The 23,431-nt window shown below is 40.7% G+C and overlaps 1 protein-coding gene across 5 annotated transcripts; it reads left to right on the top strand.

Annotated features, from left to right (window-relative positions):
* Positions 1-6,221: 6,221 nt before the first annotated feature.
* On the top strand, positions 6,222-22,884 carry pcgf5b (polycomb group ring finger 5b). 5 transcript variants are annotated; one of them, XR_006079915.1, is made up of 10 exons: positions 6,222-6,413; positions 7,507-7,834; positions 11,570-11,666; positions 12,136-12,191; positions 13,493-13,552; positions 14,186-14,331; positions 15,573-15,671; positions 17,043-17,132; positions 21,754-21,823; positions 22,250-22,884. XR_006079915.1 is itself a non-coding variant. In XM_024387716.2 (9 exons), exons 2-9 carry the CDS (start codon positions 7,723-7,725, stop codon positions 22,295-22,297), a joined length of 705 nt encoding a protein of 234 aa, XP_024243484.1. In that variant the 5' UTR covers positions 6,227-6,413; positions 7,507-7,722; the 3' UTR covers positions 22,298-22,884. The 5 variants fall into 5 exon arrangements, 4 of the variants coding, with proteins under 4 accessions (XP_024243484.1, XP_024243480.1, XP_024243482.1 ...); XM_024387716.2 differs by lacking the exon at positions 21,754-21,823 and having other exon boundaries at positions 6,227-6,413; positions 14,189-14,331; XM_024387712.2 differs by lacking the exon at positions 21,754-21,823 and having other exon boundaries at positions 6,233-6,413.
* The last annotated feature ends 547 nt before the right edge of the window (positions 22,885-23,431 follow it).

Genomic DNA, 23,431 nt, shown 5'->3' with positions numbered 1-23,431 from the left:
TGCCTGCTCCCAAAAATACAGTACATTTGATTTCCTTAAACTTGGTGCAGTAGGCGTATAATGATTTCACTTTTCACAGAAGTGAGATTCCATGATTGGAAACATTTTTTATTCTAAAAATCGTAGTGAATCGTAATCAATCATAGTGAAAACGATGAGAGAAAAAAAGTGGCTGTTGAGTAGTCTATCTTGTTATGAGAGCATTGTTTAACTACACGTGTTTACACAGCATCCATGGTTGCACCTCAATTGCTCTCTGAGCATTAAACATACCATACTTCACAATGCAACAAAATGTAATATACTGTAGAAGACGAACCAATTGGATTACTATTATAATAATCATGATAATGGTTTCAATTAATAAATAAAAAATCCATTCCATAAATGTTCAGAGAGTGGAAATATATATTTTTTTCAAACTCCTGCTTGTTTCACAAAGCACATTATTTCAAAACAAATGGAACTTAAGAAATATCTGCACTATTTTGTAGTTTAATTGCACACAGGATGATGAAAAAAACTAGCCTGGTGGAACCAGCCTGATTGCCGCTTTTATCATAATATTTCACCAAGCTAGAAAAAAACAAAGACCAACAAAACACTGAAAAGCATGTATTAAAACATCCAAAAGGTTAAAGTTCAACATGCTTTCAAAGAGTACCACGGATATTATCAGTATCAATCTTTGATTACAGTTGGAATACAGTAGATATTCTTAATAAGTGGCCAAATGCGTGTGTATACCAAACCCTGCATGGCTACTGTTGAGCACCTTTACATAATTTATCATTGTATCAAAACCAACATTGCACGTCGTTATTATTCAACAGCATATATGAGGATATATGAATACAGTATATTTACATTGTCTGCAGTGGCCGGATCCATGGCCTCTAGTCGTCCATACCAGGGTCTCTACCTGATTGTATTTTCTCAGTTCATCCCAATATTGACAGGTCGGGGGGTTGGATCTCTTGTGCTCAGGTCAATATCTTACTCCTGCGGGGAGGTTGGCCCTCTTTAAAACACTGCTTTACAACTTGTCTGCTACCTCCACCCAATCACATCCCTCCCTCATCGCTGTATCTCTAACGCTAGAACAACCGTGATATACGTCACTCCTGCTTAACTCCATCCTCAGCTTAGTTCATACCGTGGTATACCGTGGTATCATAGGATAACATTTTATGAGGCATGTTGTTCTATTTTTAGCATTTCTCACACTACCTTCAATCTTTTTAAATTTTTGTATTATTTTATTCACTTTTTAAACGCAGTGACATACTGTTTTTGTTACAGCAAAAAAAGGACTTGAAGAAACATATCTTTGAGGAATTGAATCTGAAGGTAGCTGAAGAAATGAACAGGGCGGGAGTGAGCTATCAACATAAAAGGACGACAGAACATCTATGTACACAAGGACTGAGATACAGTTTCAGGACAACATACAAGTGAATAACATATTTTCAAGTTGTAAAATTCATGAGCCACAGCATGAATAGAATACGAGCAAGCAGCCGAACAGAAACAAAAACCCCGATCCAGCCTCTCACGATGACAAAAAGGTAACTAAGCTGTAAACAAACAAAAAAAAGCTAATTTTCTTTATTCAACCTTTATTTATACAGGTCAGTTAGATCTCTTGCTCTGAGACTGCAGCAAAAATAATTTATAGTAAAAAAATTGTGCAGCTGTAAAATCTTCCCCTCTTTAGGGAATTGAATCATTCTAAAGGTTTCGTTGTTTTTAAATAAAAGATAACCGTGCTCTGTCTTCCAGCCTAAACAGGTACATCGTAGTGATAATGGTATTTAGAATGTACAGGCCTTGTTTCTTAGACCTAGATGAAGCCTACTCGACGTGGACTAACAAGCACTTCAAATAGAGAATCTCCATTGAAAAAGCTTTTCATCTGGGTTTTCAGAAATGAAAAGTCCCACATTGTCCAGACATTTATCATGAGGTAATGTTCATTCAAATTTAGGTGAAGTGGCAATCCTATCTCTGGCATGGTTGGCATACTTTTGGATCAGTAGTGTTGTATAGTACAATAGAACCATAAATAAAACAGTGGACATAAAAAGTCGAAGGTCAGAGACCAGTGCTACTGAATGATGTGCTGGTCAGGGGTCAAGTTCTACCTCCTTGCACATCTTTCCTCCTCTCAGACTATCACGAGGACTCATGAAAAAAAAAAGAAGATTTTAAAACTAAATCTGTAGGTGGTAGGCCTGATCACTGACAACGATGAGACAGCCAATAGGGAGGAGGTCAGAGACCTGACCTTGTGGTGCCAGGACAACAACCTCTCCCTCAACGTAATCAAGACAAAGGAGATGATTGTGGACTACAGGAAAAGGAGGACCGAGCATGTCCCCATTCTCATCGATGGGGCTGTAGTGGAGCAGGTTGAAAGCTTCAAGTTCCTTGGGGTCCACATCACTAACAAACTAACATGGTTCAAGCACACCAAGACAGTTGTGAAGAGGGCATGACAAAGCCTATTCCCCCTCAGGAAACTAAAAAGATTTGGCATGGGTCCTGAGATCCTCAAAATGTTCTACAGCTGGAACATCGAGAGCATCCTGTCCGGTTGCATCACTGCCTGATACGGCAATTGCTCGGCCTCCACTTCAGACGGTAGTGCGTACGGCCCAGTACATCACTGGGGCAAAGCTGACTGCCATCCAGGACCTCTACACCAGGTGGTGTCAGAGGAAGGCCCTAAAAGAGGGGTCCCCAACCCCTCTTTTACGCTGCTGCTACTCTCTGTTTATCTTATATGCATAGTCACTTTAACTATACATTCATGTACATACTACCACAATAAGCCTGACTAACAGATGTCTGTGTATAGCCTTGCTACTATTTTGTCAAATGTTATTCTACTATTGTTTTATTTCTTTACTTACCTATACACACACACACACACACACACACACACACACACACACACACACACACACACACACACACACACACACACACACACACACACACACACACACACACACACACACACACACACACACATACATTTTCCCCCGCACCATTGGTTAGAGCCTGTAAGTAAGCATTTCACTGTAAGGTCTACACCTGTTGTATGCGGCGCACGTGATAATTAAACTTTGATTTTCTTTGATAAGCTATAGCTAGCTAGCACTGCAGTGTATAACATGTGGTGAGTAATTGACTCAAAGAGAGAGAAAAACAATAGTTGAACAGTTTTGAACAAATTAATTTCTTCCAAAAGAAAAGAGAAACAAGAGAGTGACAGAGAGAGAGATTTCATAATTATTTTCACTTTCAATTTCACTTACTTAGCTAGCAAATGCAGCTAGCTAGTTTAGCCTACTCAACCACCCTGCTCAAACAGAGGGATGATTTGTTAGCTAGCTGGCGATGACTATCCAACACAACACTGGAACTCTTCCAAGTCAAGGTAAGCTTTTGGTTTTACAAAGGTATTGCCACTTGGGCTCACCGATGTAAGTGCTAAACTGCTTATTGAATGTACACTGTAACGTTACTGCATGATTGTAGCGGGTTTACTAACAAGTTAGTTATATTAGCTATGTTGACTATGATGTTACTTTAGGTAATATGGTGACAACGATGTAGGCTGTGTGTAGCAGTTATGATATGGTTTGGCTTGGAAAGGTTGTTTCGACCTGGTCATATACAGCTAATGTGTTTTGCATTGAAGTCCACAAGCGAAGGGAAAAGGTGAGAGGAGGAGAGCGCATAAATGCGAGAAGGAATACAATGAGGCTGCTATGAAAATGAACTGTGTTTACGTGTGATCAGGGCTGTATTTATTTCACAGATTTTGTTGAAAAACGGAAGCAAATTGAATGAACCGGGATAAACATGCCTGAATTTCTCCAATAAATTATTGTTTGCAACTGTTGGACTAAAGATTACACTCTAGATCAGCTAGATGCATGCAAGAGTGTGCAAGGCGATATGGAAAGTGTCGCTGTCTGTCACCTCAAATCTTTCTCTTCGACCTGTGTGCACCTATGTTGTAAACCTCTGATCATAGGCTAGGTTGTAGCAACCTCATGATGGGTATAGGGAATATTTGAGTATCATGTAGTAGCTTAAACCTATCTCTGTTACATTGAACTGGGTGAATATGAATGCCAGTCATCCAATATGCTGTAATAGAAATAAGGCCAAGCTCATGAAAAAAAAGAATCATCCATCTTAAATGGCACCGACCGCCATTGCCTTACACACCCGCAGTGCCCCAGTGGCTTTCCATAAACACCCTACACATTAAAATGTTAGTCATTTAGCAGACACTCTTATCCAGAGTGACTTACAGGAGCAAATAGGGTTAAGTGCTCAAGGGCACATCGACAGATTTTTCACCTAGTCGGCTCGGGGATTCAGACCAGAAACTTTTCCGATAACAAGTTTATAAATTGCATGGCTGGGCAGTGGATCTGTGAAAGTAGAGGCCTAGTAGTAGTAGGGCATTGCAAGTTAACGATGTAAACAATGGCACTTTCTGTTAATGTACTGGCCATATGTAGGCCTAGGTTGTCTAGTATAATATTGGTAGGATAGGCTATAACAATGGGAATTCCAAACCACCTGTTGTATAATTTATAGCATTTCACTTATCTCAACAATATTAGAAAAATTACTTTAGGTCTGCTTCAATGGCTTTTACAGGCTAGCATTGTTAAATGAGGACTAATGTCAAATGTTAACAAATGAATGGTAATATTAAATTAAATAGAAATTAATGCATTTTCAGGTGGTGTATAGTGCAAGGTCCCTCAAAATGGTTTTCTTACATTTCAAATGATCCAGGTTCAACCACCATTTGTCCTACTACATGTTCAGACTACATTCTGAGATAATATATGACAGTGCAGTTTGTCTTACTATTATAGGCAACCTTAAGTTTGAATATTGATTAATTGAGCCTATGGTTCATGAAATGCGGTTTAACCAATGTATGTTGCCTGATAAAATGGGTTGTCAACAATTCAATCAAAATAATTTGATTTAATTTAAAAAAAATGTTTTACCCTATTCTTAGTCCACTATATTTTTTTCCTCACCTGGTTGGAGCACATCTTTCCAAAATTCTAGCTTTTTCATCTGTTTACATTTTAGCTATTTATTTTCATATTCCTACTCTTCCAAGGTCTCTACTAACAGGAATGGTGTCATGTTAATACCTCACCAACTGCATTCCTGCATTTTATCCCATATCTTTGGTGACTGATTGTGAGTTTTCTTACAGCCCACTGAGTGGGCAAAGTTAAGAGTGCCACAGCACTGAACTGCAGCAACCCAAAAGGATACACATGATGTTAATTGATGCAGGAAGGCTGGGGGAGTTGACCAAGTTCAAGTGAAGATTTTTTTTCATATCCACTTCTAAGTCCATCGTCAAAACATGCACTATCAGATGGTTGAGAATAAGGTTAAAGGGATAAAGAAATGTGAGTTCTAGTATATGAAATGTGCCCTTAGCACAGCTGCTAGCGAGTAATTATATCTCTGTTTCCAACCTCAGCAGTTGTTTTGGGTTCCTTATGAAGGCATGATCCGCCCACATGTAGCCTAACACACCCCTAGACAGAATGGCGGGCATGTCCTTTCAATTAAGACATTTAAAAAATATATACATATATTTTAGCTTTCTTTAACTAGTCAAGTCAGTTAAGAACAAATTCTTATTTTCATAAAGGGCTGAAAGGTGGCTGACACATATCAACTTATTTATTGATACCTACAAAAATGAATTCACTAGGAATAAGAGTTACTCCTGAAATATAGCAAATTATATGTTTTTAAATGTTTTTATTTTGACATATGTTGAATAACTGGATACTGGCCAGTCCTATTTTATATCTAGTGGACTAAAACGATGTAATAACATGTCCATATCAGGCTACTTATCAACACTAACACTATATGAAGCTATGAAGACAAGTGGATATGTAGGCTAAATCTGTTTTATATGTTGGTGAATACTGTTTTAATGTTTATAGGCTAGGTAGCCCAGGCTACTTCAGATCTATAGGCCCACAAGTCCATCAATCAATACCATGCCTCTGCTCGGGTTGATGAACAGGTTTCAGGAGCCTTGTGTTTATCATATTATATAGACTACGCGTTACTGGACTAGAGTAGTTGGTAATTGAAGGCTGCGCCCTAGTTTGTGTCCAATCAGAGGGTATCTGCCGTGGAATGAATAAAGCAGCAATGCGTAAACAAGCGCTGGATCCTCCTCCGCTCCTTTCCTATCATCTATTCTGAAACCAGTTCCGTATTCAGTGCTAGCCTACATTAATGTAACATCGGCGCCCACATCATACAGCGTATATAGATAGAATTGTCGGATAAGATCACACCATCTCGACCATGGAGCCTTGAACTGGAATGTAAGAGATGCGTTTACTACTCGCTACTCAGAAGCCGAGAAAACGATGCTTGTGCGTATCTTTTTTCCGTAGGTGCTGTGATAGTAAAGTTTGGGGTGGGTTGGGAATGCGATCATGTGTCATACGGGCTATCAAGTTCTAGACATGTGCTTTTTGGTCAAATGTGTGCCGTGGCGCTAGTTTATTTATTATCTTAGTGATTGAATTATCTTTGTACGGTCCCCACAGTTAGGCTCAATCTTAAATCAGTTTTTCAGGGTATGATAAACTCACCATAATGTAATTCGCGCAATACCGTGGTTGACAGAATGACGCGTATGGTTTCCTGGTGATGATGAGGGACATAAGCACCAATTTTGTCACTGTAAAGGGGACCATCCTCGATATCCTTACTGCCAATTGAGGATTTTTCAGCAATCAAATTTGTGACAATTATATCATATGACATTTCTTCTCAGAATATACTAGTCATAGGTTTACCTGGTATTGAACTCTGGGATCATGCAACAGCATAATGACCATAGCTAGCTAATAGCGAAAGCAGAGATCTCGATTTTCTGTGTCGTTCCGCTTGAGTTGGCGAACCGAAGTAGCCTTTCTCCAAACTTTGGATTTGAAAATACTATTTCAATTCTATTACTGTGCCAATGAAGGGGTTATACACTTATGTCATAACAATCTTTGGAAGGAACTGAAGTTGCTTTCGATTTTAAAAAAGCATAAAGGGGGCGGGGCATAAAGGTGAAACGTTACATGCACCTGTAGCCTTGACTTGTAATGAAATAGGTGTCGGTACTGTTCATATTTAGGTGCAGGAGCTCCACAAGACTTTTGAGATAATATTCTATAAGAGGAACATGAGCTCAAGCAGTAGAACATTTGAGGTGCCGGTACTTAGCTCCGGTCAGCTCCTGTCCAAGTCAAGCACTGCCTGTAGCTTATCCATGATATTTGTTTTGGTCAAATGTATTCTATTTCATGAAATAATACAACTTTGCAATTTGCATTTGAATTTGTGGTCACACATTTTCAAATATCAAGCACGTAACCTGGGAAATACCCAAACAACGCTGTTTTCTACTTTCATTCACAGACACCCACAGCACCACAGAGATGAAAATGCAGCACACTTGATATCTCCCTGGAGGGGAAGCCTGATTTAAGATGAAGCGACTGAAGGGGAAAACCCAGAAGTGTGGAGCATTTCAGAAAATCCTGTGAACTCTGACCTCCAGCCCCCATCTGCCATCATTCCTTTCCCCCAAATACACAGCACTCCCATCCATCAACACTCCTGCTCTGGTCCAAGATGACCTCGCCGAGAAAGCACCTGGTCAAGGATTTCAACCACTTTATCACATGCTACGTATGTAAAGGATACCTGATCAAGCCCACTACGGTGACTGAGTGCCTGCACACCTGTAAGCCCCCCCTCCCCCTTGTTCTCTCTTTCGCTCTCTCTCACTTTCTCACTCTCACTCACTCTCACTCAATCTCTCTCTCTCCCTCATTCACTCAATCTCTCTCTCTCTCTCTCTCTCTCTCTCTCTCTCTCTCTCTCTCTCAGGTGCCTCATTCATAATGACACCATGTAATGTGACATCATGTAATGTAGGCCTGTGGGAAATGGGAGCTGGCTATACCAGAAAAACAACACATTTTCACTATGCATATTTGTATGATTTCTATTTAGTTCTGCCTAATATATATGCATTATACCTAACTTCCCTTACTAGAAATGATATCTAACAAGGATTTTATGCAGAAATATCCTAAGGATTTTTTTGGGGTGTAGTGTGACTTAAAAAACGAAATCTTTACGGTATCTATTGCACCACTAAAAAGTGCTAGAGTAGCTGGAATTCAGAGCTCACAGAATCAATTGGCTGTCCTATTTGTTGTTTTATGCCACAGCCTTGCACAGTCACAGCAATGAATTTTTAAAAAGCCCTCTGTTGATCTCATTGATGTCATATCCTGCATGATTTACAGATCATATTACATGGCATCCTTCTCTCATTTCTGCCCTCTCCATCTGAACTGAGTGTTTTATTGGAGGAGAACGGCAGATCTCGCTCCCATGAATGACACATCTCAAGTGATCAGGGTAAAACACAGTCATCTGTGGGTTCAGTCACCATGACAACAAATATCCTCCACACAGGATAAGCTGTTTGTGTCCAATGCATTTGTTTGTTTGAGGGCAAAGTCACTTCTTTACAGTCATATAAGTTGTATTGACCCCTAGCCATAATCTCAATAATGAAAAATATCAGCTGCTGCCTAGTACAGTACGTTTTTGCTGTTGCATGATCTCTTTCAGTGTGCACGCCAGTGAATTTCAGAGATCTCCAGCAAAATATGTATTTGACATTAGTCTAGACTGTTTTTGTTGTAACATCTACTATAAATCAAATCAAATTGTATCGGTCACATACACACATTGAGCAGATGTCATTGCGGGTGTGGCGAAATGCTTGTGTTCCTAGCTCCAACATTGCAGTAGTATCTAACAGTGCAGTAGTATCTAAAAACGATTTACAACAATCCACACAAATCTAAAAGTAAAATAATGGAATTAAGAAATATATAAATATTAGATTGAGCAATGTCGGAGTGGCATTGACTAAAATACAGCAGAATAGAATACAGTACATACAGTTGAAGTTGGAAGTTTACATACACCTTAGCCAAATACATTTAAACTCAGTTTTAAACAATTCCTGACATTTAATCAGAGTAAAGAATCCCTGTCTTTTGTCAGTTAGGATCACCAGTTTATTTTAAGAATGTGAATGTCAGAATAATAGAAGAGATTGATTTATTTCAGCTTTTATTTCTTTCATCACATTCCCAGTGGGTCAGAAGTTTACATACACTCAATTAGTATTTGGTAGCATTGCCTTTAAATTGTTTATCCTGGGTCAAACGTTTCGGGTAGCCTTCCACAAGCTTCCCACAATAAGTTGGGTGAATTTTGGCCCATTCCTCCTGACAGCTGGTGTAACTGAGTCAGGTTTGTAGGCCTCCTTGCTCGCACATGCTTTTTCAGTTCTGCCCACATATTTCCTATAGGATTGAGATCAGGGCTTTGTGATGGCCACTCAAATACCTTGACTTTGTTGTCCTTAAGCTATTTTTCCACATTTTGGAAGACCCATTTGCGACCAAACTTTAACTTTAACCGACTGATGTCTTGAGATGTTGCTTCAATATATCCACATAATTTTCCTGCTTCATGATGCCATATATTTTGTGAAGTGCACCAGTCCCTCCTGCAGCAAAGCACCCCCACAACATGATGCTGCCACCGCCATGCTTCACGGTTGGGATAGGGTTCTTTGGCATGCAAGCCTCCCCCTTTTTCCTCCAAACATAACAATGGTCATTATGGCCAAACCGTTCTATTTTTGTTTCATCAGACCAGAGGACATTTCTCCAAAAAGTACAGTATTTGTCCCCATGTACAGTTGCAAACCGTAGTCTGGCTTTTTTTATGGTGGTTTTGGAGCAGTGGCTTCTTCCTTGCTGAGCGGCCTTTCAGGTTATGTGGATATAGATACTTTCGCACCTGTTTCCTCCAGCATCGTCACAAGGTCCTTTGCTGTTCTGGGATTGATTTGCACTTTTCGCACCAAAGTACGTTCATCTTTAGGAGACAGAACGCGCCTCCTGCCTGAGCCATATGACGGCTTGAAATACATCCACAGGTACACCTCCAATTGACTCAAATGATGTCAATTAGCCTATCAGAAGCTTCTAAAGCCATTACATAATTTTCTGGAATTTCCCAAGCAGTTTAAAGGCACAGACAACTTAGTGTATGTTAACTTCTGACCCACTGAAATTGTGATACAGTGAATTATAAGTGAAATAATATGTCTGTAAACAATTGTTGGAAAAAATTACATGTGTCATGCACACAGTAGATGTCCTAACCGACTTGCCAAAAATATAGTTTGTTAACAAGAAATATGTGGAGTGGTTGAAAAACACGTTTTAAAGACTCCAACCTAAGTGTATGTAAACAGCCGACTTCAACTGTACAGGATTTCTTGAGTAAAGCAGCATGTAAACATGATTTAAACATGATCAAAGTCACTAGTGTTCCATTATTAAAGTGGCCCGTGGTTCCAAGTCTCTGTATAAAGTACAGTATTCAGAATGCAATTACATGTGAATTACATGCAATTGCATGTATGCATATAGGAAACGTCTGAAGAGAACATCTGCCACTATTACACACTACTGTGCACAGTGAGGTCTGTCTCATATGTGTCATGCGCAGTTAGGTGGTGCTGGCTATTGAAAGAACATGTAAGCTGTTGTCCTGACATATCGTTTCCCTTGGCAGTCATGGTTGCTTGAGTATGACAGCAGCTCACTACTGTACGTTTGCGAGTATTGTTATGTAGGCTATAAGGTCGGTGCATAGTGCACATAGAGTATAGTGTACATAGAGTATGCGTCGTGTTGACACTGGCAATTGCTAGAGGGGAGACTGTGCCCTGTATTTCCGCAGATATTGTTGATCTGTATCTTTATCTGACGATTTGACGACATCCCGTTGTGGGACGTCGGCTTAATCCTCAGGTCAGTATTGTATGGAATCGGTTTGTGTTCTTAAAAGAACGATCAGACCGTACATCGTGTACCACCTCATAGATGGTGTACGTGTGTCCGTGTGCCTTATTGCACATACAGTCTGTGTACATGCACGTGTGTGTGCGCTCTGTGGTATTGGCTGCAGCTGACCTTGGCTGTGTGATCGATGTGTGTGATAGAACTGGCCAGGCTATACCCACTATTTCCTTATCTCCCTGCCTGGTCCGCAGTTTGAATTTCAACTGCAAGCCCGAGTTTTTAGTCATGTTTCAAGGCTCAACAGACACTCTGCTGTTTATCCAGTTGAAACTGTAGAGATGAGATGTTAAGAGTGCTATTCCTTTTTGGGTTTTAAACTTTACTTTCAATTGAGAATCATTTTATTGTGGAGATTACCTGAGCGAAAGGGATAAGGAAAGAGAATATGCCGTCATCGTGGCATTTATTTAACACCGGAATGATGTGATAAAAAAAATCCATATTTACTTTAGGTCCGCATTTTGAGATGGTCAACTTGTCTTTGTCTCAATCTCCTTTTATTCTGTCAACAGTTTGTAAAAGCTGCATCGTCCAACACTTTGAAGACAGCAACGACTGCCCCAAATGTGGCATTCAAGTCCACGAAACCAACCCTCTAGAGATGTTAAGGTAATACACCTAATTTGACATCTTTGACAGAATCTTATCTGCATTTATGTTTTCCTTTTGAGAATCACAGGATCGTAATGTATACTACTGAATAGATGAATATATCAAAACCATCAGTAAAGTATAAACATGCTGGCCTTTGCGCTTCTGAACTGGCCCTAGCCGGATTTTGGCAGTTTTTCTTCAGTTGTCTACTTGACTTGTGAGATTGTAAGGCTGGTGTGGGCTGGGCTGGGCTGGGGGAGGATAGAGTGAACTTGAGCTTGGCTGCGGTGAGATCCAGGCAACAGCTGGACACCATTCTGGAGCCAAGGTCTCAGCTGAAGACCTCACCCAGTGCTCAGCCACCCAGCTACCCAGCCCACAGATGCAATGTCTGGGAATGTGTGTGTGGGTTTGTGGTTGTGTGTGTGTGTGTGTGTAAGTGTACTTACTTTTATTCTTCCTTGACGTCTCATTCTATCGCCAGGTTGGACAACACTTTAGAGGAAATCATTTTCAAACTCGTGCCTGGGCTGAGAGAAAGTGAGTGAAGTCATTTTAGTATCCACCAACATCAGATATAAATCTTGCCTTTGATAGTAGGCCTAAGAGTTACTCAAGCTGTTTTCCATTCGACTTGAATGATATAACTCCTGCCCTGCAGGACTCTACAGTGCTACCATTTTGGGGGCATATAAATACTTTGCTGTGCTACCTGGAATTTTTATTTGGGAGCACTAGTGCCCCTAGAAAATAAATTGCCCAGGTAATAATTATTGTAATGATTTCTTTGCTGTCCCGCAGCCTCAGCAGTACGCAAACACGTGGTGGCACAGAAAGAAAGTAAAAAGGAGAGCTTTTTCAGGAGATGAGCTTCAAACGTAGCTAGGATTCATATAGGCCCAAAGTAGGCTATATCTCAATTAAAAATCTTAAAAATCTATTGTTCTGGTTCTCCTAAACCCTGTATTTTGTAATTGCTGGCAATTCGTATCATTAAAGGGGCAATCTGCAGTTAGTACATCCATATTTGGACTCATAAACGAATGATATAAATCCATTGATTCTTAAAGAGTATAACTTCTAAATGCCACATGAGCTTAGTTCAACTGTTGTACCCCATCAGAAGCCAAAATATAAGCTTTGAGGGTTGTTACATTTCTCCATCCCAGGGGACAACGACTGCTCCTTCTCGTTGAAGCCACGGTAGATCAAGTCCAACCGTGGTATTGCAGGCATTGTTAGCAGAAAACAGGATCCCCATTATGGTGAATGGAAAAGATGGCAATTTTCGTGGTCAATCTTCATGTAAATATATATATATTTTTGAAGACAATCATGGTACCAATAATTGCTTCTAATACACCAGATGTACAGTATGTCCTTGAACCGATTATTTAAAAATCGCACATAGAAGAAGTATCCTGAGAGGGGGCAGAACTGAGCTAGCCTACAACGTCACTTCCTGGACTAGTTCAAACTGCGCATGTTATGTCTCCATGAGACTCCATCTTAACCAACTTAATTGGCTTCAATGCGCTACTGATTCTTCAAATAGGAATGAATGGTGTCACGTGATCAACGGTTTTGTCCATTTATATGTACAGTCATTGCTCCAGCCCCATCCCTCAACCTTTTACTGAAACAGTGACGAGGACAGCTTTGTTATCGTTCAGCAGCAGATTGCCTCTTTAATACCCCAAATATTTTTCGTTGTGCTCCTAAATTTCTTTGTGCGCTCATATATTTTTAAACTTAGGAGCACATATTCTCCTTGTAATTGTTTTTATCATAAAGCCCTGCCCTGTGTATACATATCTTCTCTGTTTTTGCTTATTGACTAGAGGAACAACAGCAGGAGATTGAGTTCTGGAGGAGTCGAAAGTCGAAGGAGAACGGAGAAGGTAAAAGATCTGTATTTAGTATCCATGAAGACCAAGACCCTCAGGGGGGACCAGAATGAACCTTGGGCTTGGGTGTGCAGAGGTGGGCTGTGATTGGTTATTGAGGTGAAAGGTAAAGAGGCTCTATGTGGGAGACGGATCAGCAAGGCGACAAAGAGAGAGAAGGAGTTACAGTACGACTTAGGTTCTATTGTTGCAGTGGTGCACGACTGTAGGTGGCTGTGAGTCATATGAGGCTGAGAGGGAGAGAAGGAACAAGAGGAGGAGGGACAGCACACTCTACAAGGCATCGACAAGATTAGCCTGTTGATGAGGTATAATACAGGTGGGGAATAAATCAGATGGAAACCACAGGACGACTAAAGGTGGATGGATTCAGTCCGCCAGACTTAAATTCCATCTCCATGACAATGTGATGATAGACAATTTGTCCCAAAGGTCTTACCTTATGATTTTGCATTTCGAAGTGAAAAGCGAAAGACATCAGGATCAATCAAACCCATGCTTATTGTGAAGTGTCTTTTCACAGTTTTAAACAAATTCAAGAAAAAGCAAGCTGAACTTGTGTCCACACAGTGCGTGCTCTTGTTCACACACATAAGTATAACATGCTTATCCATTTCTTTGTCATAGAAGATGGCCCCCGATCAAAGAGGTCTAGGCTAGATGCCGAGAATGATGACGGTGGAGATGGAGACTACCACAGGAGTGACCCTCAGATAGCCATCTGTCTGGATTGTCTACGCAACAACAGTCTGGTGGAAGAGAACATTGTGAGGGTAAGTCGCGGGGGAGAGCTCTATCTGTAGCGCCTCTCTGCTGCTCTTTCCTCCACGTTCACCCTCTTCCCTGTCTCCCTAACCTCATTCCTCCCCCTCTTTTAGGCTGATTTGGTTAGGTACAGTGTTACGAAGCTAACTCCGTTACGTCCCTCTAACTGTCTTAACACCGCAGAATGTGAGTTTGGTAGAATATAGAGAGACGATGACGCTGTGGTTTTTCCTTTGTTTCCTGGGCTGCCATTGAGAGCAGGTCATTCAGTCAGACACGCTCCTCTATCAGCAGGTGTTAATCCAGTCCATCACTAATTAGGCAGTTGTTTTCATGAAAATAGTGGTCCTCGTTGCAACAGTGGTGTTGCTGTTCGTAATTGGTTGGCAGAACAGTGAATATTTGGAGAGAGGAGAGGCTCACAAATGGTTTCAAATTGAGGCATACTACATACAAAAAAATGAGGGTTCCTCAAGTGTTCTTTGGGAAGGGTGGTGGTTCTATGTGGAACCATACTGACCCAAAATAACCCTTGGAACCCTTCAATGGTTCTTTGCACTTTTAAAAAGGGTTATTTCCTCTTTTTGTGATAATTAAGATGTAGGGGCAGTGGCTCGTTATATTATTTTTGGGGCGTGGTTTGTGCAGAGCTCTTTTTGTGCAACCGTGAGTGAGAGTCATTCCGGTTGATAAAATCTGTTGTGTTATTCTATTATATATTATATATGCCTATGGCCAGTGACGGTGTCTTGTGAAAGACTCACATATGGCCTTGTGTCAATTGAGAACGGTTGACTAAGTCAGTCGTTCTCAATCCTCTCCTCAGGGACCCTCAGCTGTTCCAGAGCTAGCACAACCTGATTCAACTTGTTAGTAAACACAATAATGAAAGCTATGGAATTTTAGCAACATAATATGGCTATTAAACCAGAATTTAAAAAAACATATATGGTTTTACAAAGACTGAGAGTGAGAAAGGTTATTTATAGAACCATTCTCCATAAAGGTTATATATAGGACCATAGAAAATGTCCTATATATTGTTTTTAGGTATATAGAAGGAGTTTCTCTGCACCAAAAGGTACAAAAGGTGTCAAACTATTCCTAATTTACACATTCGTTGATTTATTGATTTATTTTTACCTTAAAATGGCTGTTTGGATTTGCATGCTCTACACATAAGTAAAAAAAGAAAAGAAAAAGGGAGATGTGCCTGAATCATTAAAGTAATCTTCTGAACCTCCTCTAGGGCTTAATGAAGAAATTTATACGCTGCTCGACTCGAGTGACAGTCGGAACAATCAAGAAGTTTCTCAGCTTGAAGTTAAAGCTTCCAAGTTCTTATGAGGTAAGAAATGAAGCTTTTGTATATGTGCTCTATACCCTTTCGTATGTATCTACTGTATGACAGATATTAAGCCATATATGCTATTGAATATTTATCCTTTTATGTCAGTTTTGTTTGGGCCTCACATACAGTAGCTGTTCCCGCAGAGTCTCTCCTGTGTGTTTGGTGTTGTGGGTAAAAGTTCTGGCCTTGTTTGCAGGACCCCTGCTGTACTGAGTCTGTCCTTAAGGCTTCAGCATGCTTTGGTTTGGCTGGCGCCTAGCCGAACGAGTGTGCTTGCATACTCCTTTAAAATACCTGTGCTTGAAAAACGAGAAAAAGAGGCAATCGTACTGTTTGTCCATCTTGAGATGCCGTAGCCAGTATACACTTCCTCAAAAATGTCCGAATTATTCTAAGATAACTCCAGAAATCAGTCATTAATTTTGACGTTTTTGCCGAGGAGATCTTAGTCACGCAATTTTACATCTAACTGAGATGTTTAGTGCAATATTTCTCAAGTGAGAAAATGTGCATGAAAAGGAGTCATCTCTCGTTGAATGACAACACACACAACACAAACATGCAAGAATCCATATTCTTGATCAATGATCGACAAGGGGGCGTAGACTTCGGCTCCGAACTTTGGCTTGCCTCGAGAATTTTTGTAAATACTGTAAATATTGGTGCATTGTGCGAAAATGTGGGCGGGAAAGAATTTCTGTATTTCTGTGGTACTGTAATTCCACCCCACAAAATACAGTACCGTACATTATTTTTGGAGCGCCAAAAACCTTTTGACCACTAGTGGGTGCATGGTATTGTTGTTTCTAACTTATTAAAGGGATACTTTGGGATTTTGGCAATGAGGCCCTTTAACTTCTTCCCCAGTGTCAGATGAACTCCTGGATTCCATTTTTTATGTCTCTCTGTCCAGTATGAAGGACGTTAGAGGTTGTTTCACGAGCCAATGATAACTAGCGTTAGCGCAATGACTGGAAGTCCATGGGTATCTACTAGCACTTGCAGTGGCGCCCATTCGTTTACAGATCTCCCCTTACTTTCAATCAGTAAAACATTTTTTTCAAGGCCTGAGGCACTTTTTCAGACACATTCCTGAAGCCCAAGAAACAAATACTTAGCTTCCTAGTACATATGGAAATGAAAAAGGTTCAGGAATTACTTTTTTGAAGGTTACTGTAAAAGTGATTTATTCAATAAAATCCTTTTGACATTGATGACAGGCACATGGGCCCCCAGAGCTTTTCTGTTCGTTCGACCAGTATAAGAAAGGAAGATTTGTCTAGCTCTAGTCTTCCTCTCAAACAGCATATACTCTCACTATGTCCCGCCGTCTACCTCTTAGTCACCAGCCTCCGTGTCCCCTCACAGCTAGACGTCCTATGCAACGGGGAGATCATGGGAAAAGACCACACCATGGAGTTCATCTACATGACGCGGTGGAGACTTCGCGGTGAAACCGTAAGTAAAGCCCCAAATGATATCAATGCCCAACCCCCTGTTCCCCTCATTTTGAAAGATGCTAAGCCCTGTACCTTTCTAGCCATGGGGATAAACTGTGGTTGCTGAATGATGGTCCCGGAGTCTAGTCTCCATGTGAGTCACTGCTTTGCTTGGCTTTAAAGCTGATTAGCTGGTTAGACGTCTGAAGTCCACAGCCACTCTACTGTATAATCTGCCACAGCAAGGAGGATTTTTAAAAAATTAAACCTTTTTTAACTAGACAAGTCAGTTAAGAACAAAGTCTTATTCACAATGACGGCCTACACTGTACCAGTGGCACGGTTTATAGAGCTGATTTACAGGCCACCTTTAAAATGTGTCTGGTACTATAGGTTCACATCAAAAGTAAGGTGAGTTAAATTGGTGGTTCCTTGTGTTACAATGGTTCGAAACACCATTGGAGACATTTGCAAGGCTAGTATGGTATTGGTAGCTCATGGTAAAATGCAGTTGACATACAGCACATAGTGTATTTCTACCTCTCTTCCTCAATGAATTCAGAATTTACCCACTTTGTTCACTTCACCAAAAAAAAAAAGCACGTTGTGGTTGCTACATCTGGACCTTCAGTCAACCATGCATAAACATAACCAAGCACCCCAAGTCCTTTGCACAGTATGCTAGGCTAACTAACACACTTCAGCTTGACCTCAAAATCACTTTTGCTGGCCAGGCGCCTTGGCTGCTAATTTCATTGCTGATGATTGTCGCTTTTGGATGGGCTGATCGGGGCTCCGGCAACACAGGGTCAGGTCAATGAATAGCTGTATTGGTCCAGGGAGACAGGTGAGGAAAGCAGTGAAGGCCCCTGACAGCTGCCCTAGCAGGGTGCCTGTTCCTGGGCTCATTGCCTGACACTCCTCTTCCACAGCCATAGCTCATTACCACTGGCTCAATAGAGGGGCCTTCTAATGAAGGCGTCCTGTTAGCAGCAGCAAAGACCATTGCTGTCCCAGTTTGGTTTCAACACACAGTACAACGCACCTAAGGCCTCGTAAACTGTACAGTTTTAATAGTTCAATCGATTCCCCTGTTTTGAATGATACTCTGCTAAGAGATGAAATGTTATTTATAATAACTCTTTGAAATGAAAATGGATGCCCCCCCCCTTCAGCAAAATGTATCTTACCTAAACCCTCCCTAAAAACAAAAAAAATATATCAAAAGTGACCCTCCCCATTACCCAAAAGAATAACTAAAACAAAGTGGATAGCAGAGCCTTAGATATGCAGTTAGAAACAGTTTTGTAAGCATTACATGGCAACATGGGAATTTTGATAGCACACAGGGCTGCGGGCCAGAAGGTTGTGGGATTGCATACCACCGTGGACAAGAGTAGGGGTGGAAAGATCTCTTTTATAGTAAAGCATCTGTTTTGCAGGTCTGAGAAAAAAATTGCCTTTTTTTTAATAAACATTTCATGCAATTCTCCGTAATTTTACATGTTAGCGGAATCTTTTTTTATTACCACACAAATCAACTAAATTACCGGCTAAGAATGGACAGAGAGATAGGCCTATGTGATCATCTTATCATATTTCTCCAATGCCAAATCAGTGTAACAAAACTGTCCCTGTTTGCAAATTAGGAATCTAAGCATGGTACTTTCAAAAGTTAGGCCTACCTTTCCACCCCAGACAGAGTAGGCCTTCCAATGCAGAAAAAAATGTAAGCTTTAACTGCTAAGCTACTCTTCTTCCGTGGCTTAACCCAACGAGAGGTCACAAGTGTTTCTGTAAAAGACGTCTGGGTTTAAACATATTTTATTGTACAGAACGTGAATAGCTTAATCAGTTGCTAGTGACAAAAATGGATTACTTCCCAAGCAAAGTCAGCCTCTGAATGTCAAAGAAATGAAACAATGATATCCCTATATGCATCAGAGTCACGGTTTTCCCAGGTATTTTAAAGCTTGATTCTACCATAAAGCATCACGGACCAAAGGGCTGATATAGATAGTTTTATATAATCGGATCTGTAAAAAAAATAATATTAATCTTAAGCTAACAAGGTAGGCCTGTGCTTTTTGCCATTTTCTTTCATAAAAGGTGGGCCTATGGCATACCCTCTCAATTCGAGTATTGGTTTTAACTTCACTGATATGGAGGGAGGCTATTTAAAGAGTGCATAGTGGGTGGAGGAATTGCCTGACAAATCTATGGAAATAGCAGCCTATAGGCTAATTTAATCTGTCTAACAGGTAGGCCTACCTCTTATTTCTAAAATAGGAAGAAATAGGCTCCAACACAAAGCCCTCTTGTTGTTAGTAAAGTCTAATTAAAATGAAGACGGTTGAAATGAATTATGCCTACTCGAATTTGCCTACTTTCAGCACCATGAGCTGTCCATTTCCGATAGATTGTGCTGCGGCTGCTGCTTCAAGTTTCAGCACCACAATGTAAGTTACTCAAATCTGATTGATTGAAATCGAGCTCTGGTAAATACATAATGGGCAAGAAACATTATTTTTTAATTAAAAATCAATTATAGTAATAGCAAGCTATCAAAGTTTGATCAGCAAGAGCAGAGCAGGGTTGGAATATCCATTGCAGTGTGCAATGCAGCCTAGTTTTATATACACAATACTAGCAGCTATCTTAGAAACATACGTTTGTTCCGGGCTTCTCAGAGCATGCACTTCATAGCCTATAGCCTAAAGACTATGGATAATTTGATTGAGACATCACTAAATAGCCTATAGACACAATTGATATTGTGCGCCCAGCAGAGAATCAGAGATGAGGGGCGGAATCAGGCACACATCGATATACAGTGCATTTGGAAAGTTTTCAGATCCCTTACATTTTCCCACATTTTGTCACGTTACAGCCTTATTCAAAAATTATTCAATAAAAACATGTCCTCATCAATCTACAAACAATACCCCATAATGACAAAGCGAAAACAGGTTTTTTGAAATTTTTTCAAATCTATTAAAAATGTAAAAAGGAAATACCTTATTTATTTAGGCCCTTTGCTATGAGACTCAAAATTGAGCTCAGGTGTATCCTGTTTCCATGGATCATCCTGTTTCTACAACTTGATTGTCCTTAGAGCTCCAGGACAGAATTGTGGCGAGGCACAGATCTGGGGAAGAACACAGTGGCCTCAATCATTCTTAAATGGAAGAAGTTTGGAACCACCAAGACTCTTCCTAGAGCTGGCCGCCCGGCCAAACTGAGCAATCGGGGGTTAAGGGCCTTGGTAAGGGAGGTGACCAAGAACCTGATGGTCACTCTGACAGAGCTCCAGAGTTCCTCTGTGGAGGTGGGAGAACCTTCCAGAAAGATAACCATCTCTGTAGCACTTTACCAATCAGGCCTTTATGGTAGAATGGCTATAAGGCACCTAAAGAACTCTCTGACCATGAGAAACAAGATTCTCTGGTCTGATAAAACCAAGATTATACTCTTTGGTCTGAATGTCAAGTGTCACATCTGGAGGAAACCTGGCATCATCCCTATGGTGAAGCGTGGTGGTGGCAGTATCATGCTGTGGGGATGTTTTTCAGCGGAAGGGACTGGGAGACTAGTCAGGATGGAGGGCAAGATGAATGGAGCAAAGTACAGAGAGATCCTTGATGAAAACCTGCTCCAGAGTGCTCAGGACCTCAGACTGGGGTGAAGGTGCACCTTCCAATGAATGGACAATGAACCTAAGCACACAGCCAAAACAATGCAGGAGTGGCTTCGGGGCAAGTCTCTGAATGCCCTTGAGTGGCCCAGCCAGAGCCCAGACTTGAACCCGATCAACCATCTCTGGAGAGACCTGAAAATAGCTGATAGAGCTTGAGAGGATCTGCAGAGAAGAATGGGAGAAACTCCCCAAATACAGGTGTGCCAAGCTTGTATTGTTATACCCAAGAAGACTTGAGGCTGTAATCCCTGCCAAATGTGCTTCAACAAAGTACTGAGTAAAGGTTCTGAATACTTTTTTTTTTATATACATTTCTAAAAACTTGTTTTTGCCTCGTCATTATGGGGTATTGTGTGAAGATTGATTAGGAAAAAACTATTTATTCAATTTTAGATTAAGGCTGTAACGTTACAAAATGTGGAAAAAGTCAAGGGGTCTGAATACATTCCAAATGTACTGTATAGCCTAATAAGCAACTAATTCTAAAACACTGAGAAATATTGGAATTTCATCAATTACAAATTACATGACCCTCCGCTGGACTAGATTAAAAATAAAATGAAACCTCCCCTTGACTGAAATTGAAAAAGCATGACCCTCCCCCATTTTCCTCCAGGTAACCATTCTGTAAACGTCGATCCATCCCTAATTTAGGCTTGCATTAAATACAGGCTTTGGCAAGCTTAAAATAACCTTGTCCTCAGGCCTTATGCAGAACATTCTGATGCCAAGAACAGAGTCCCAGGAAGGAATCAGTAAAGCGCTTTTAGCTTAGAAGAACTATATCCAGTGAAGAGATCCATGTTAAAAAAAGAAAAAAATCAGATGACAGTGTTACTGATCTTACATGACCAAATTTGTCATCTGGGCCAGATCGTCCCACTTTGATTGTACCAGACAGGGATAATCTGACTGGTCTCTTAGGAATTCTCTATCTGTGCAGAATATGTGACAGCTCTGTGATGCCAAGAATGAATTCCTGTCCTCCCCTGGACCAAATGACCAGGAACTGGGTCAGTGTGGGCCGACTCATTTCCGTTCTCTTTGGGATTGTACATAAGTGTCTCCTGCCTACCGCTGCTGTCTGCCTGCCTGCCTGTCTAAAAATAGGGCTGCTGCATGTGATGTCTGTGGAGTGTGTCTTTCACTTTCACCTGCTCTGGCATCAGACTTGTTCTCTCCTCATCCCACTCCCACCGCTCTGCACTCACCTGCATTAGTGCTCTTCTCTCACTGCAGAACATCTTACTGTAGCTACGAAGCTACAATCTGTAGAGATTGTGTTGTTTTTGTGTTCTAACTAGCAAGTTCCCCTGTAAGTGTACTGTATATATTGTATTCTTACAATGCTAGAACATCTACATTCCTTAGTCTCTGATTACTGTCTCCATTGTAATGGGTTCTGTCCAAGGGTGATCAATGTCATCTCTCTCTTTCAGGACTACCCAATGGTACTAGAATATCGCCCACGGATAGACTTTGGTTGATGGAGGGAGACGTGGGACTACTCCTGCACTAACAGCCCATTGACAGACTACACAATGAATGGATGTGCCTGGCACAAGAGACAAGGACCACACATCTTCTTATCATCTGCATGCAGTAATCCGTGATTGCCTCTAATCTCATTCTGTTCTCTTACGTTATCCTTCAGTTTCACTGTCTGCGTTTCATTTGTCAAAAACGCATCAAGGGTTTGAGAGCATGCCTGTGTATCATGACATATTGATTCTTTTTTTTTAAAGTACCGAAATGTAATTGACTGAAGAGTGAAGACATGCCCTTTAATTCTACAGCACATTGAAGTGTCCCTAATAATACAAGGTGAAATGACTAGTAGTCTGTTGTTACGCAACACAACAGAGATATTACAAGACAGGTGTGCGCACTGGCAAACGGCTCATAATATTCCACCTTATCTATGCTGGATTTCGTGTCTTACATGGCTCCCTCCCTTATTCCTGTTTTTAACTACGGTAGTGCCTTTCCCCACATGCCTCTTTCAGTGCAGTGCCCTTTGAAATTCAAACTGCTTTTCATATGAAATCCCGAATAGTGAATTCAACAGCCCCAATATATAGTCTACATACAACTACAAGGAAGCTATGGATACCATACCTACCATATCCCTATCTCAATAAGCTATATTCTTCCATTCCATGCCATTTTGATGTTATTACCGCATATTAAGCAATACAAGTACTGTAAGACTAGATTTGGCGGAAGAAGGTTAGAAGGAGCTGAATATCACCTACACTGTCGGAAATGTGTAGCTGTGTGTTTGTGCACTATGTAAACGTATTGGGCATTATTGTTGACTTGTACATAGCAGAGATTTGTATAGACTGTTTACTACTATGCTGTATGTCCTACCGGATGGCTTAACATTAATTTATTGTTGTTGCCGTATAGAAAGTGTCCCAGACTGTCGTTACAGGGTCCGATAACCCTTGCCATTTGTATCTAATGGTGGATCAGTACACAAGTGCTTTAAATGCTTTTTCCCTCTTCACATACAGTGCCTTCAGAAAGTATTCACACCCCTTGACTTTTTTCCAAATGTTTTTGTGTTACAGCCTGAATTTAAAATAGATTAAAATGAGATTTTGTGTCCCTGGCCT

The sequence above is a fragment of the Oncorhynchus tshawytscha genome, linkage group LG25 (genome assembly GCF_018296145.1).
Source record: "Oncorhynchus tshawytscha isolate Ot180627B linkage group LG25, Otsh_v2.0, whole genome shotgun sequence".
NCBI lineage: Eukaryota > Metazoa > Chordata > Actinopteri > Salmoniformes > Salmonidae > Oncorhynchus > Oncorhynchus tshawytscha.
Note: the sequence above shows the minus strand (reverse complement) of the source record. Positions and strands in the feature narration are given on the sequence as shown.